Source organism: Pagrus pagrus, assembly GCF_965226575.1.
Source record: "Pagrus pagrus genome assembly, chromosome: 19".
Taxonomy (NCBI): Eukaryota; Metazoa; Chordata; class Actinopteri; order Spariformes; family Sparidae; genus Pagrus; species Pagrus pagrus.
In genome coordinates, this window is record NC_140203.1 from 2590230 (window position 1) to 2605363 (window position 15134).

At 41.1% G+C, this 15134-nt stretch overlaps 1 protein-coding gene across 2 annotated transcripts in view; it reads left to right on the plus strand.

The window, feature by feature from the left end:
* clip1b (CAP-GLY domain containing linker protein 1b) overlaps positions 1 to 15134 on the plus strand; it is a 34419-nt gene that overhangs the window by 17987 nt on the left and 1298 nt on the right. For both annotated transcript variants that reach the window (XM_084383516.1, XM_084383517.1), the window contains 5 exons: positions 3936 to 4010; positions 9113 to 9219; positions 13155 to 13200; positions 13398 to 13441; positions 14989 to 15094. In XM_084383516.1, the coding sequence (XP_084239642.1) occupies positions 3936 to 4010; positions 9113 to 9219; positions 13155 to 13200; positions 13398 to 13441; positions 14989 to 15094 (378 nt within the window). The remainder of the gene's footprint in view (positions 1 to 3935; positions 4011 to 9112; positions 9220 to 13154; positions 13201 to 13397; positions 13442 to 14988; positions 15095 to 15134) is intronic.

Genomic DNA, 15134 nt, shown 5'->3' on the forward strand with positions numbered 1-15134 from the left:
CAAAGTTCATTCTTTACATTCTTATTTCATATATATATATATATATTTCCATTCATACGCCCATTTTATTGTAGTGGGGCCTATCATATCATATTATACTGTATAATATCATTATATTACAGTATTTAATATAGGATCATATTATTATTATTATATTATATTATTATATTACCTGTTATCAGGTTTGCATCAAACACTCCTATTCAATTTCTAAGTCGTCTATAAGGATTATCTAGAACTCCTTCAGCCTCTTGAAATCACAGTATATATATATAATCAGTTCTTTTGCAAGCTTTACTTAGTAGATTACAACAGCCTCTTGCTGTGTTGTTACTTTAGTTTCTTTCTTTTTTTCTTTTTTCTTTTTTTTTTTGTCCAATACCACACAGGAATTACATGGAAAACAGGCGCCCCCAGGGCCCTTTACACACAAAAGTCCAATACCACACAGGAATTATATGGACAAACAGGCGTCCCTCATGGACCCTTTACACACGTGAACTCACTACCACACAGGAATTATGTGAGCAACCTAGGTTTCACAATAGAGCAAATGATTCACAACACCGTACTCACTTATTAGATGGAGCGTCTGCTGTCTGCCTCCCGTGCCTGACTTCAGGTGGGATCCAGTCCTCCGTTTGTCGGAGCGGAACTTTCCCTGAGTCTCCTTGAAACTCCTGCCGACAGTTAAACCTTCAGTCCAGGCTCAGGAGTCAATCAGCAGAGCGTCCATCCCATCCTCGTCGCCAAATTGTAAGGGAAATTCTCCTTGTTGAAGTAGAGAGTTGCTAATTCTCTGAAGAACTTCAGAATCAGTATCATGAATCAGATCTCTTTAATACATGCAGCATGGAGAGAAGACCTGAAGTGTTCTCTCTCGTCTTCCAAATGTTTCTGACTTAAATACAAACAGAGTGGGGGTTTACAACATTTCTTTCCAGAACAATGACCTTTTGATGTTTGGTGGATCGTCTCTTTCCCAGGACGGTGACCCTTTTGCTACTTCATTAGAATGTAAATGTCGTCTACCATCTATCTTCCTGTAACACCTCAGAGGAGAGGCAATTGCCTCTCGTCTGACTCTTACACCAAGGGGTTTCTTCCCTTTTGTTCTCACATCCTGATCTGGTGTTTACAGTATATTTCTTACTGAATGGAAGACTATTTAATTTCTCACATGATATTCACCAAAAATAAAGATTCCAAGTCAACAAAGTCAACAAAAAATACCAGCCTTCAGTGATTCAACAATAAACAACAAAAGGAGTTTTCACTACAGTTCAGTTCAGTTTTTTCTTCAAGGGTAAACCCTCATCTCAAAGAAATCAATAAAGGATCTCTGAAACATCTCCAACGCTGTCAAAGTTACTTACCTACTCGTAGCTTGTTTGTCTTTGTGCACGCAGTGAGTCTCTGGAAGTGCAGCTGACGGCTACCGCTAAGCTAACTGTGTTTTTTTTTTATTTAAATCGAAACCCTAATCACTTTAAGTGTGTGCTATATTAAAGTATCAGACAGCCCTTTCAAATGGAAAACTGAAGCCTTTATATTGCTCTCTCCAAAGCCACCAGACTCCTTTAACAAAAAACATAATTTTACCACATCAAACGCTGGAGTTGCTGGTCTACCACCGCCTCAGTGGTTTTGACTGTTTGTGTTATTGTGTGACTTTGTCGAATCCGACCCAACCCTTTAAATCTCGGCTTCCTGCTGTGGCCGCAAACGACATTACATCTTAACCGCATGTAAACAGAGTCCTTATTGTTGTGTTTACACTGCACACAGAGGAGCCTGAGAGCTTCTGTCTGTGAACAGAGTCGAAGTCACGGCTCTGACTGCAGCTAACAGTCGGATAACGTTGGTAGACGATGAATCAGCGTGTTGGCATTTACTGATTCTCACCAAGATAGCTCCGTCTGCCTCTGGCTGTTAACAGACTTCAACAAAGTATTTGTGGACGTCTTGGAGGAAATGCTGAAAATGTCAGAATTAAAGAGTTTTTGGGGACTTGCAAGAGGCCTTTCCTTTATTAATCCGTCCTTCAGTAATCCAGCGTGATTTGATTCAGACTTAGTGAAGCTCTAAAGCTGCCGTGGCCTCCGGCTAATTTGGTGTTGTTAAAACATTAATAACACACACATGCACACGTTACTCTCATTTCCATTTGAGTTTGATAAGTCAGCGCACCAGTCAGATATTTTTATTCAAGCTTTACAGATTTGTGAAGTCTGTCAGTTTGTCGTCACAACCAGGAGGAACTGCCTGAAAACTAGTTTGTAGGATCATACATGAATCAGAGTAACATAAAGGATGTGAGGAAGGATGAAATTATATTCTGTTTAGGAAGAATCTGCAGAAAAAGCACTGCAAGTCAATTAGGGATATCATAATTCAGTCGATTTATGATGTAAACATTATTTCAGCACCGACGGCTCTGCCATTGTTCTCACTCATCTGGGTTTGTAAAGATCAACAGATCGTTGGTTTTATACCCCGACAACTGTCATTTACATTTTCAAATCCTCCTCGAAAATAGAGGTTTGTTACTCAACAACAGCTTGATTTTATCCTGGTGTGTTTTTGCAGGTTAGGGTTAGATAAGTTCAAATAATATACAACAAAATAAAGTTTCCAGGGTTCAACAAAAAATACCAGCATTCAGTGAGTCAACAATAAACAACTTAAGATACAAAATCAGTTTGTTACAAAGTTTGGTTTCTCAAATCTGTCCAGAGTGAATCCTCCTTCCAAGCAAATCAATCAAGGATCTCTGAAAAAGAAAATAAACCCAACATTTGAGTTTCTTCCATTACACGTCAGTCGATCGTCTCCCTGCACACAGGATAAGTGTCTGGAAGTGCAGCTGTAGGCTAACGCTAAGCTAGCAGTGTCGTTTTTGAACAAACTCAATGGTGTGTTTCAAGCTACAGGAAAACTTCTTATGCACTTACATTTCTTGTAGCTATTTTTGCACATGTGAGACGTCTCTAAACAACACGAGTGGAATTACAGTTTGCAGTTATAAGAGAGTATTTTGTTTTCTCTCCCTGAAGTCGGAGCTTTCCTGCTGCTGCTCTCGCTTCATGGAGCTCGTTACAAATGGATTTAAAAAGTGAAACAGCTGAACAGGCTTGAGGCTGACTCAGTACAGAGCTGTCTTTCCTTTTTTAGCCAAGACTCTTAATGACCTCTGGTCTCTGCAGTCTATTAATGGAAAGCTGGTTTTTAAGCATGAATGTCCATTTTCACTGAGCGACTGTGATGTCTGTGAAAACATCACAATATTTTCTCTATTAGCAACGGATCAAATTATTGTGTGCAATGTGAAATTGGTCTCATGTTATGACAAAGCCACAAGGTTCCCCTCAGCTCTACTTAACATTTTAGTGTCTTTCAGATCCTTGTTTTGGTTGCACACTGCACAGTTTCAGTGTTTTGTTTTATTCTCACTTCTTTCTTTAGCAAAACGGCAGACAGACAGACTCAGTTAGAGACTATGTGGTGAACATAGTGCAACATTTAGCAGCTAAAGATCCAGATATTTCCCTCAGGAGTTGGTGGAGAACACAAAAAAGTTAAAAGACGGTGATTATTGGACAAACATTCATTAGGTGACACAAACATGACTCTTAATAAATGATAGTGTTGCTGTGTTTCTGCTGGATGTGTCATTAAGCAACTGTTTGCTAATTATTGTTGCCTTATCAACTTTATAAGGTGATAATATGATAAAGGTGTGTTTAGTTAAATAAAATGATTCATATAAGCTTGGCTGCTCTGGATGAATGACTAGATACAACAGACGCAGTAAATAACAGTGAAATAATCCCAAGAACAGGTGAATTCTGATAAAATAATCCAGAGAAGACGCATGACATATGCAGTATATAACCGTACAATGTGGAGCTAAATATTATTAATATGTTTTCCAGGCTGTTGAGAAGTCAGAGAGGACGGCGCTGTCGCTGGAGCAGCTGACCAATGAGAAGAAGACACTGGAGACACAGGTGAGCAGACAGCTCCAATAGAAAACATGTAGAAGACTGTCGAAACCCACGGTCCCTGAAGTCCCCATGTTGTCATGTGAGATCTTACACGTTTGCTTTGTGTTTTTAGTTATGAAAAGGTCAAATAAACCCTCCAAGCTCTTTAATATCTCTCCTTCTACAGTCCGATGCTTCAGCATGTGGATGAACGCACGCATGTGTATGAAATCGCTTTAACAGTGTGTTTGTCTAAAGGAGTCAGCCCGAGAGGGAGTTTTCATCCAAATCATGCCGCTAACGTTAGCTCCAGTAGTTGGATTTGTCTCCACAGCCCTGTGAAAGCATTCACACATGAATATACATAAGTTTAGCGTTTGTAGCCTGCAGGGTTTTTATTATGTATTCACATCAGGATTCCCACACTGACAGCATGTGACTGTGCAGCTCTCAGTCATCGCATTTAATCAGCCGTGCGTGAAACACTGTGGGCCATCGCTCTCTCTTTGATTCCCATCTCAGTCTCGTCGTCTCACCGCCGTCTGTAACCTGATATTTTTATCATTTCGTACTCCATCGCTACCCCTCTGAGTGTGATCCACCTGCAGTCGTTCTGTCAGTCGGTGGCTCTCTGGTGCCCTCTTGCTCGCCTACATTCATCTCAAATCTGAGCTGCCCGGGAGCTCCAGATGTTCGGTCTCATGACAGTCAGAGAAATGGACAGCAGATTAGAGCAGGAGATGAATGTAAACATGCTTTTTCTGCTTTTCTGACTGTTCTGTTCTGGAAAACCTACAACTAGGAAAACAACAACAAATGTCTCCTTGTAAGTTGAATGAATTGAATGATCATTTCAAGCATAATGGCAAATTCTTATTACTAAATAAAAAGTTTAAGCTCACTTAATAATGAACAGAAGCTCACAGGTTGAAAGATAACACACAGTATTTTGAGGTTAGAACGAACAACAGACTGTTCATGATACTTTAAACACAGCGTGTTTGAAGTGACCTGAAAGGATCAGCATTACGTGATCGTCATTAAACATGTAAACTGTTTTCTCAGCTACATCATAAGAGCAGGACGTTACTCTCTGTGGAGGAAAACACACATTTATTTATTTATTATTTATTACATCTGCCTCCTCGCTCCGCTCCGCTCAGCCATGTCGCTGTAGGTTGTGATGTAATACTGCACATGTCAGAGTGTGTGTCTGTGTGTGTGTGTGTGTGTGTTAGTGTATGTGTGTGACGCCTGGCTGGTCAGAACATCGCTGAAGTTAATGAACAGTTGGCTTGAGGTCGGCAACTCTAGTCTCGTTCTCTCAAAAATCTGTTGGTTCTGCAACTGGAGCGAATCGTCGGTTAATTGATGAGTCGATTGAACAAAAATGTTGACAATCTTTACTCTCTACGTATTATTTGTATTTCTTTTCATTGTTACACAAACCTTTTTGGACGGCTGTTTTGGTTGTGGTTGGCTTCTCAGTTTATTTGCTGGGGTTTTTTTAAATTTTTTTCCATCTTTTCTGATTTTAAACTGAATATGATCGGGTTTTGGAGGGATGCTAAACCGACTTTGGCTCTGATGCAACATCCTCTCACACAATTTCCCGCCAACAACAATATCTGATTGGTAACACTTTTAACACAATTAATAGCCTCTAGACACTAAATAATCTGAATCTGCAAAGTAACAATTAACTAAATGTATCAAATAGATGTGGTGGAGAGGAAGACACAATAAGTTTCATTTTTACTGCAATTGAATATCAGTCCCAGATATCGGTTTTCAGTCTCCTTGATTTCTAATCATCAGTATCAGCCCTAAAAAAGCCGTATGAGTCGACCCGTACTCTGTCCCATCGTAACACTGTCATTTAAGAGGCCGCTCAACGCACACTGAATGTTACGACTCCATGTTCTGTGTATTTTTGCTCACTTAGGTGAACCCATGAGTGTCTTTCAAGTTAACTTATCTTTATCTTTATAGCTAGCTAACTGGCTATCTGTGTTTCAAGCTTCTGAGATGAAGCCCCTTTAAAAGACATTTACAGTGCCTATAGAAAGTTTACACCCCCCCCGCTGGATGTTTTCCCTTTTTATTGCTTTAACAAATGGAATCATGGTCGATTTAATTTGGCTTTTTTTGACAAGAATGTGCAAAAAAAACCCAAAAAACTCTTTAATGTCAAAGCGAAAACCAGATTAAATAATAATAAAATAAATAAATGAAATAAGAATAAAAGGGGAAAACATCCAAAGGGGTGAAAACTTTTTATCGACACTGTGTAGACCAAATAATTAATCAGGCAGATGACTGACAGATGACTCGATGATTGAAGTATTTGTTAGTTGCAGCCGCAGTTGGGTCGTCTGTGTACAGATGCTGCCACACGTCACTGACACAGTGTAAGAGCTGAAGGTACGACTGGTTGTTTTTATGAGACCTCGTAACGTAAAGCAAAACCGTAGACATGCAGTCACCAGCTGATTCTCCTGTCGGCTGTGATTCATGTGAAACACTGTGAATGAAAGGTGAATCTCTCAGAGCGAGTGAGTACATATGGTGTCGGAGAGCGAGGAAACAAGATTGTGAGCAGCTCAGAGGAGGTGGTGGTGGTGGTGGGGGGGTCTGGGAGGAGCTTATTGAGGCTTACATAATGGAAGTGCTCGGAGAGAGAGGGAGGCTGCTCAGGCGACACTCTCTCCATTTCCCTCTGGCAGCCGTGCACGGCGGGGGATGAGGGCTGATGCTTTATTGATGCTCAGCTTGTGTTAGTCTGTGCTTGACAGAAAGGAGTCGAGCGCTGGTGTAGCAACAACTCTGCTGCTGCTGAGCAGGTGAACACAGGTCAGAATCAGGCAGCGGTGAGCTGTGTAGGTATGGACATAGCCGCTCTGCATCAGGGTTACTCCAGTAACATCTACTCGCCTCGCTACCAGGTAGGATTCCTGTTTGTGTTTTTATTTTTTAAACTGGGATTAAAAGCTGATCAGTGCGGGAGTCACTTACTGTCACTGTAAGCAGGACGAGGCGGTGTGATGTGTGTTTAATTGGCTCTTTTAAATGAGCGCTGTTCTCCGTGTGGATGTAAGATGCTGTGATGTAGCCCGTGCAGATAACCTGATTACATGCTGCGTGTTTGTGTGTATTTGTTTATGTTTGCGTGTGCACGTGAACATGCTCTGCAGACTAGATCTCACCTCGGAGGTGTAGATAAATACTGAGGTGCTGAGAAGTCAAGAACTCCCGTACAAGGCAACCGTATGTGTTAACATGCAAACAGAAACATACTGCAGACGGCTCACTGTGTGAATCATCACTCATGACTTTTTTTATTTATTTAGTCCGTGTCCAGTGTCAGCAAAGGCATCGATTCAAAAGTCATACTTGTTAATTAATTATTGACCGTTGCTATTTTAAAGCAGCACGTGTGGCAGTTTGAGCTGTCGGGAACGATTTGTGAGATGTTTGTTTGTCCCGACTTGAATGAGAAAGTAAAAGTTTGCACGAGGTGAAGTTGGACGAGCTGACGTCTCTCCGGGGCTTTTATTTATAGTTTCACGTGGATTAAACGTGCTCTGCTGTCTCATGCTGACTCACCATGAATATCAAGGTGTTGTATTTAAGGTCAAGGCACAAAATTAGCACCAGCCATCAGTTAAATGCTGGAAAAATATGCAAGTAGCTGGAAGATGTCTTTTCACCCTCCATCCAAAGAAACAATGGTAATCTACTGAGTGGCTGGTAAAATTAATTTGCCAGTTGGGCAGTGCATAAATTTTAATTATGCACTATGTTTTAAGGTATCAACTGCAGATTCACCTCTTACGACTAACGACAACTCTTGTCTGACTGCAGCTTTTCCCTGGATGCACAAGCTTTCAAATGACATAGGGGAAAATGAGGTTGAATAATTGTGGGACAATCAATTACTGGGTCGAATTGATTGGGAGCCTTTTAGAAAGTGTTGAGAGTGGAGTTGCAACTTCTTAAATGTGATGATTTGCTGCTTTTGAGGAGTCTTCAGGTGTTTCTCTGTTGGTTGGACAAAGGAAGCAATTTAAAGACGTCACTTTGGGATCTGGGATATTGTGATGAGCATTTTCACAATTCTTGATGAATGAAATGAATAAATGTGAAAATAACCAGAAGATTTATTGATAATATAAAGAGTTTAGTTGCAGTCTTAACGTGTAAGATAATCATGCACGTGTAAATGCACTGAAAATTGATAATCATAATGCAAAGTTACTAAAAGTAAACAATAAATCGTTGCAGCTCATTTCATTCATTCATGTTGTTGGCCTAAAAATGTTTTAGGTTAAGTTAGGTAAAGAGTCTGGGGTAGCTTTAGACTAAACAATTTTATTTCAATAAATGTGAAAATAACGGGCAGATTAAATGAGAATGACAATAAGTGTTTCAGGATTGGTGGAGAATATCTTGAATATCTTTGGGCTTTGGACCGTTGGTTTCGTACAAAATAAACAGTTTGAGGATCAACTTGGACATCGTGATTATTTTTTCAAGCTCCCTCAAGATCCACAGAAGATGTGTCATGTTGGTGGAGCTCCCCTTTAATATGATGGTATCAGCGTAATTAAACGAATATTAGAAAAAGACCGTTGAGAACTTGCCTGAGAATCATCACATTTTATAGTTGTCTGAGCATCCATGACTATACTGCAAACAGGAAGTGCTAACAGCTGATTCGACATACTTTAAATAGATTTGGCGACCTCTTGCGCTCCCGATGACTTTGATTTTTTTTTTGTTGTATTGGTCACCAAATAGGCTTCTTTGTTCGTGTTTCGCCGGTCAGGTTCGCACAGACATCACAAGAGAAAACTCAAGAGATCGTCTTCACGATCGTTCAGGACTGGATTCAAATTGCAGGAGTATGAACAATGATCAACATATGCACTCGCTGACCAGAGCAGCTGATCTTAAACTCAGGACACCTCTCCAGATGAATATCTCCCGTCCGAACGGGGCTTAAGTGCAGCAACATTTTAGCTGTGAATATGTGATCAAGATGAGTAGAAGAGAAAAACGTTGTTGTAACTTGCTGTGTGTATACTGTACTCTTTAAGACCTTCTGTCCTCTGTTTGTTCCTCAGCTCGAGGCTTTGAAACAGCAGAACTCCAAATACCAGGAGGAGCTGAGTCTGTCGAAGGAGCGGAGCAGCTCAGAAAACCAGCGTATCGGAGTCCTCCGCAAGGAAATGTGAGTACTGAGCATAACTAATGTGTTTTTTCCTGGCGCGGGTCTCCTCTAAAGGTGACCCCCAGCCAGCCGGTTCATTAGACTGGTGTGGTGAATTTCTCCTGTGGGGTCCGTGCTGATGATTAAAAATCCAGCCTGCATTTTCAAGCTCTAATTCAGCACAAAGAAAGGACTGTGGCTCGACGTATTTACATGTAAAAACTGTCCACATTGGTCTCACACCGAAATGTTAAATGTGTTGTTTAAGTGGCTCCATCTGCATCTCTCCAGAGAGATGCTTCCACTTGTAAATATGTTTTAAATTGCTGTGTAAAGCCCATAATTAACCAGAGGGTGCTATTATGTGATTATGGATATGATGGTGGAGTTGAGTACAATGCACAATACTCATAATCACAGTAAGAAAACTCCTCCGGGGTATTATGGCCTCCTTATAAACATGTCTAGAGTCCTCACTGTAAAATGCTTGTTTAAAATCCTTTTCGCTGAACTTTTTTTAAACGCATGTTCTAGTTTTTATATTTCCAGATGTACTTTTACTTCCCTTCAGGCAGCCGTTGGTTTCCATTAACTTCTGTATGGATTGAAAATCACGTAGCAGATTCCTGAATTCAGCTTGAGTTGTTTAATCGATCACAGTGAACATCAAGTTAGTCACGGTCGAATCTTTCCGACTCTTCAAAGACGTCGTCGTCGTCCTACAAATTCAAGCCTGCAGTGCAGTTTAGCTCCCAGCCTGTAGTATATTTTGAATCCTTCATTCTCACCCCAGTATTATGACTCTTCGTGTCCTGCAAAGAAATTAAAGCCAGCTGTGATGTAAAGTAGTAAATAGAGAATCAAAACATGAAAAATCACTGGTATGGTCCTTTAAGACCTCTGTGGATAGATAAGAGAAAACATGATAAAGCAAGATTTATCACAGATTACTTTGATGTCTTCCACGGTGTCGGCAACAAATTCATTAAATTTATAACAACGAGCAGATTGTTGACTGATCGCTGAACCAGTTTTTGACGCAGAGTAAAAAAATACTCTGCATGTTTTCACCTGATGTGTTTGTTGTGGATTTCCGGCCTGATGTCGAGGTCTATTTATAGACTGTGTGTGTGCATATGTGGAAGTACGTGTGTTTGCACGTGTGCGTTTGTGAGTCTTAACATCATCCTGCCACTGCCCCCCCCCCTGAGTCATCAGACCCCCGAGCTGTGATGTCACAGCTCCTGATGACTCGGATTGGCTGAATTATAGTCATCAATATGTAGCATCCTGAAGGAGGAGCAGCAGATGGAAATACCAACAGTTACAGCGACACGAGAGCAGCTTCGTCGTCCTTAAGAAGCAGCGATTTGTCTGCTTTTCTGCGGGTCTGAACCTCAGATGTCTGTAAATGGAGGAACCATGTCGAACACCTCTGTGGCTCTGTTACATCTTCCTTCCTCCTCCCTCGTCCCGTCTTGTCCCAACAATGTGTTCCTCCATCCTCTCTGAGCGTCCTTCCTCGCTCTGATGCTGTTATGTAATCGCTCCGTCTCTCCTCCTAGGACCGCCTGGCTCCAACGAGGCCGCCGCTCTCACTATGACATCAGAGTGTGTGTGTTTCTGTGCGTCTTTGTGTTAAACTGAGAGTGTGTGTGTGTGTGTGTGTGTGTGTGTGTGTGTGTGTGTGTGTGTGTGTGTGGCTCTCAATGTGGCTTTTGTTGGCATTTGGGAGAGCAGCTGTATTGTGTTTCTGGTGCGTCTGCAGGTCAAATACTGATTGTCTTGTGCAGTAAATGCAGCAGTTAAAGAGGCTCTGTGTCACAGATTTGTAGTGATTTAAGTGCATTTATATTTTTTTTATAGTTCATATGTGAGCAGACCGAAGTGACACATAAAATTAGACCTTCTCCGTCCCTCTCAGTCGCCTATACAAGCCTGTGGACGATCTGTTGAAGGTGTATGTGATGAATATTCATTATCGAGATAATCTTGAATATCCTCACATGAATGATTTGAAGCTGTCGTACAGTCCTTGATTCATTTCTTGATTTTGCCTCAGCCTGGAGCACAAACCTGAAGCAATAAACAGTCTTAAATTTTAGATGATGCATGAAACAATCTCAGAAGTCAGATTGGAGAGGCTGAGCCTCAGCTGCTGCACTCTCACATCTATAGTTCTGCTTGAATGAAGCATTTTCCATCTGAGTCTGCTTCTGTTTACACCCTGATAGAGAATAAAAAGTGACAGAGACGCAGATGGATGTGGCGTTCACAAAATCCACAGAATAAACCATATTTTTTATCGTGCAGGTTCCCTTTTGCTCATCCCTGTTGTGTTTGCGTGGATGAAACAGAGCCATGGCCAATGTAATTACACAGCAGGCAGCCAAATATTTCACCCAGCTGGTGCTCAGACCGGTCTATTAGTCACACATAGCTTCAGAGTTCTTCCTTTGACACAAATCCTAAGAATGACCCACATGGAGCTAATTACAGTTTCTCCTGCAAAGCATTTGCTTTCTGCATCCAAAAATATCCAGATTCATAAAGCTCCAGACGACACTGTTTACGCTGCTGTCTGTCGGTCTAAATTTGATCATGTGCACAGATTACTGTCTCAGTTTTATAATATCCTGCTGGTATTTTCCGTGGATGTGTGCGTAGTACAGTATATCACAGCTGTATCTTAGCTGAGCAGAGAGTATAAACCACTGCAGGTTTCACAGCTGTCAAATCCTTTAAGATGTTTAAAGTGGGATGGTGTAGTCGTCTACATAAGCAGCAGAAATGGACCAACAGATGGCTTTGGAACGATGAGAGTCTGTAGATTATATCAGTTTAAGTGCGGCTCATGCAGGACATGTGCTGTTACAGTTACTCCAAAAACTAGAATCAGTCTGAAATACTAAAGCAGAGCATTTTTCAAGAGGCTTTGGGTTGCTTTAAAGCTGCTACAATCAATATTTTTGTATAAGTCACCTGAATCTGCAGCTCCCCTCAGTTATACAGAGCTTTTTAGTGTCTTTCAGCTCATTGTTTTTGACAGGTGAACTCTCACCAGCATTGTTTCTTGCCGTTTTCAGTGGAAGCTCTGATAAAAATATTAAGTACATCACCAGACAGACACAGTTCGAAACGAGCTGGTGAACACAGTGGAGCATTTAGCAGCTTCAGAGCCACATGTTTCCCTCTGGGGCTGGTGGAGACCAAAAACTGAGCTAAAAGAGAGAATATTGGACCTTCATTCTTCAGATGCACATAATGTTACTCTGTGTCTGCTGGATATGATTTTGCTATATCAACTTTTTTGAGGGAAATGTGTGTTCAGTTTAGTGAACAGATTGTTGAGCTGCACAATGTGGTCATCATCCTCTCCTCCCTCCATGCTGATGGAAAGTCAGGTGAAGTCTTGTAGTCCATAAAAACATTTCTGGAGCTTCACAGCAAAACAGAGTTGCAGCATTCTGCTAAACAACTGAACTAGATGGAGACAACCCAAAAAACCCATAAAATGGCTCCAGATTCTGCTGCAACTCTGCAACTTTTGCTTATAAACTGACTTGCCCGGTCAGTCGATTATCTAAATAGTACCCGGTTGTTTCCTGACGAGTCAGTTAATGGACTAATCGTTGCAGCACTAAGTGAAACCTTGAAAGCATTTGAGTCACACACATCTCACAGAGCAACACAAGTTGATCTGACATGCAGCAGCACTTTACAGCTCCTAATCAATGCACCCCGCCTCTGACACACATAATGCAGAATGTATGTGGATCGTACTGCAGTCACAGCAGTAAACTTCATCCAGCTCCTACATCAGCGTGTGTGTGCACGTCTAACAGATGAGGCAGCACACCAGATCTAAGCATATAGCAGTGACACAGATATCACAGATCTGACTGTACGTCTCTTAAAGTGTGTCACCTCTCCTTCCTCTCTGTGTTTCCCTTCAGAGAGGAGCTGAAGCTGGCCTCCCAGAAGTCTCAGCATCTCGACGAGGTACTGACCTTTCCACACCTGTATTATACAAACCATTTCCTTCATCCTGTTCTAGACCAGGGTTTCAGAAACAGTGATTTGATTAATAGGTGTTGGCACGGCGAGGATTTAGTTCCTGCTGCGACTGAACTCTTAAAGCTCAGGCGGGTTTAGCTTCTATTTAAACGCCTCTATATTTGTGTGTGTTTGCCTTTCAGCACAATGACGACCGAAACAGTCAACAGCCAGACATGAAGAACAGGTAAGAAACCAGGAAACAGCTTCTTAATTATACGTATGTACTCTTTATTTCAGTCATGCTCTGACTCTTTTTACAGACTCTGATGTACTCTAACTTTTTGAAATGTTCTTTTAAATGTGTGATAAAATGTATAATTAAAAAAAATAGCAGCCTAATCGAATCCCTGATTTAGCATTTATAAACAGTTAATACATCGATTATAAGACACTGTAATGTGGCTGTATGCAGCTTTAAGGATATTTATCGTGCTTATTATGAATTTATCAATACTTCCTCTTGTGAATTAAACTAATCTATAACTGATATACAGTTTACATTAGTTTTCTGTATCCAGTGGTTGGAATATAACGTACATTTACAATATTAAGTGTTGTGCTTGTCACAACAGAGAGGGAGGGGTCGTCACAGTGGCCAAACAAATTCATGATAACGATATTATCATGATATCTATGGAAATTTGAAAAAAAAGTATTTATAAGTCTGTTTTCTGTGTGTTTGTCTCTTTTTTTGGCAAATTAATTACCCTCAAACTACGAGTAACTGTAAAAAAAGAAGAAGCTGTTTTTGAACTCTCAATCAATCATCTTCATTTGTATTGCGCCAATTCACAACAAAAGTCACTCCTTGATTCATTTATTTACACAGACCCAACGTTTCCCCACATGAGCGAAGCACTTTGTGACAGTGGTGAGAAAAAACTGCCTTTTAACAGGAAGAAACATTCGGGTCAGCCCGAGCGCCCGGTTAGTGTGAGGGTCACCCCCCTGTTCAGAATGAACAAATCAATGACTGACTGTACTATTGATCTACCTCGTAGTAGTTGGCTCCACATTGACAAACTACACATTAAAAATTCTTTAATAATTCACGTTTGTGCTTTGATCTGTTCATTGTCTTTGGTCGTATTTTAAGCCCGTCCTCAGAACAGAAACAGAAACTTGGCGTCGTCTCTGCTCAGCAGTCAGAGGATTAAAACGTGTCGGCGCTGCTTCAGAGCAGCGACTTAAGTTGCGAGCGAATGTTGAAAAGAGTGTGGATGATGGACGGCTGAGGCAGGATGACAGCGTGTGTGTGATGTAAGATCTGAGCAACAACGTGAAGGAGAAGCGAAGTGAGGAGCAGCCGACAGCTCTGTGCTGTTGGCCCGAAGGAAAGCGAAGAGGTGATGGTACAAACTGGAGCAGAAATGACATGTTTGGAGGGAGAGAGCGTTCTCCTCAGGTAAACAGGAGCAACACAGGAGATGTGATTGAGTGAAACGAGCTGCTTCACATCCGGTTTCATTTATCGAGAGCGCTGGGTGTCATCTGTCTGATGGAAGTGATTTTGGTGGCAGGTGGTAAAAGCCACAAGTCTAATAATCCACGCAGCCACAGCTACGACGGTTCTTGGCTTTAAAAGTTTATTGACATTTTGGTATCTCACAGTTTTATTATTTGGTTGATGGAACTGTCAAATCCAATATTAAATACATTGTTTTAATGGTGAAAAAATAATACGATACAACCAAATATTTCTTCTCTCTACACGTCTCCTTCTGTCTACAGAGACACCATCTCCAATCAGGAAACTGAGGGCGACATAAACTTCCAGAAATCCACTGGAGCCTTAATCTCAGACAAAGACCGGGAGCTGGAGATTCTGAGGAATGAGGTAGTCACATGACTTTTATATAACGTCAGTGTGTTATTTT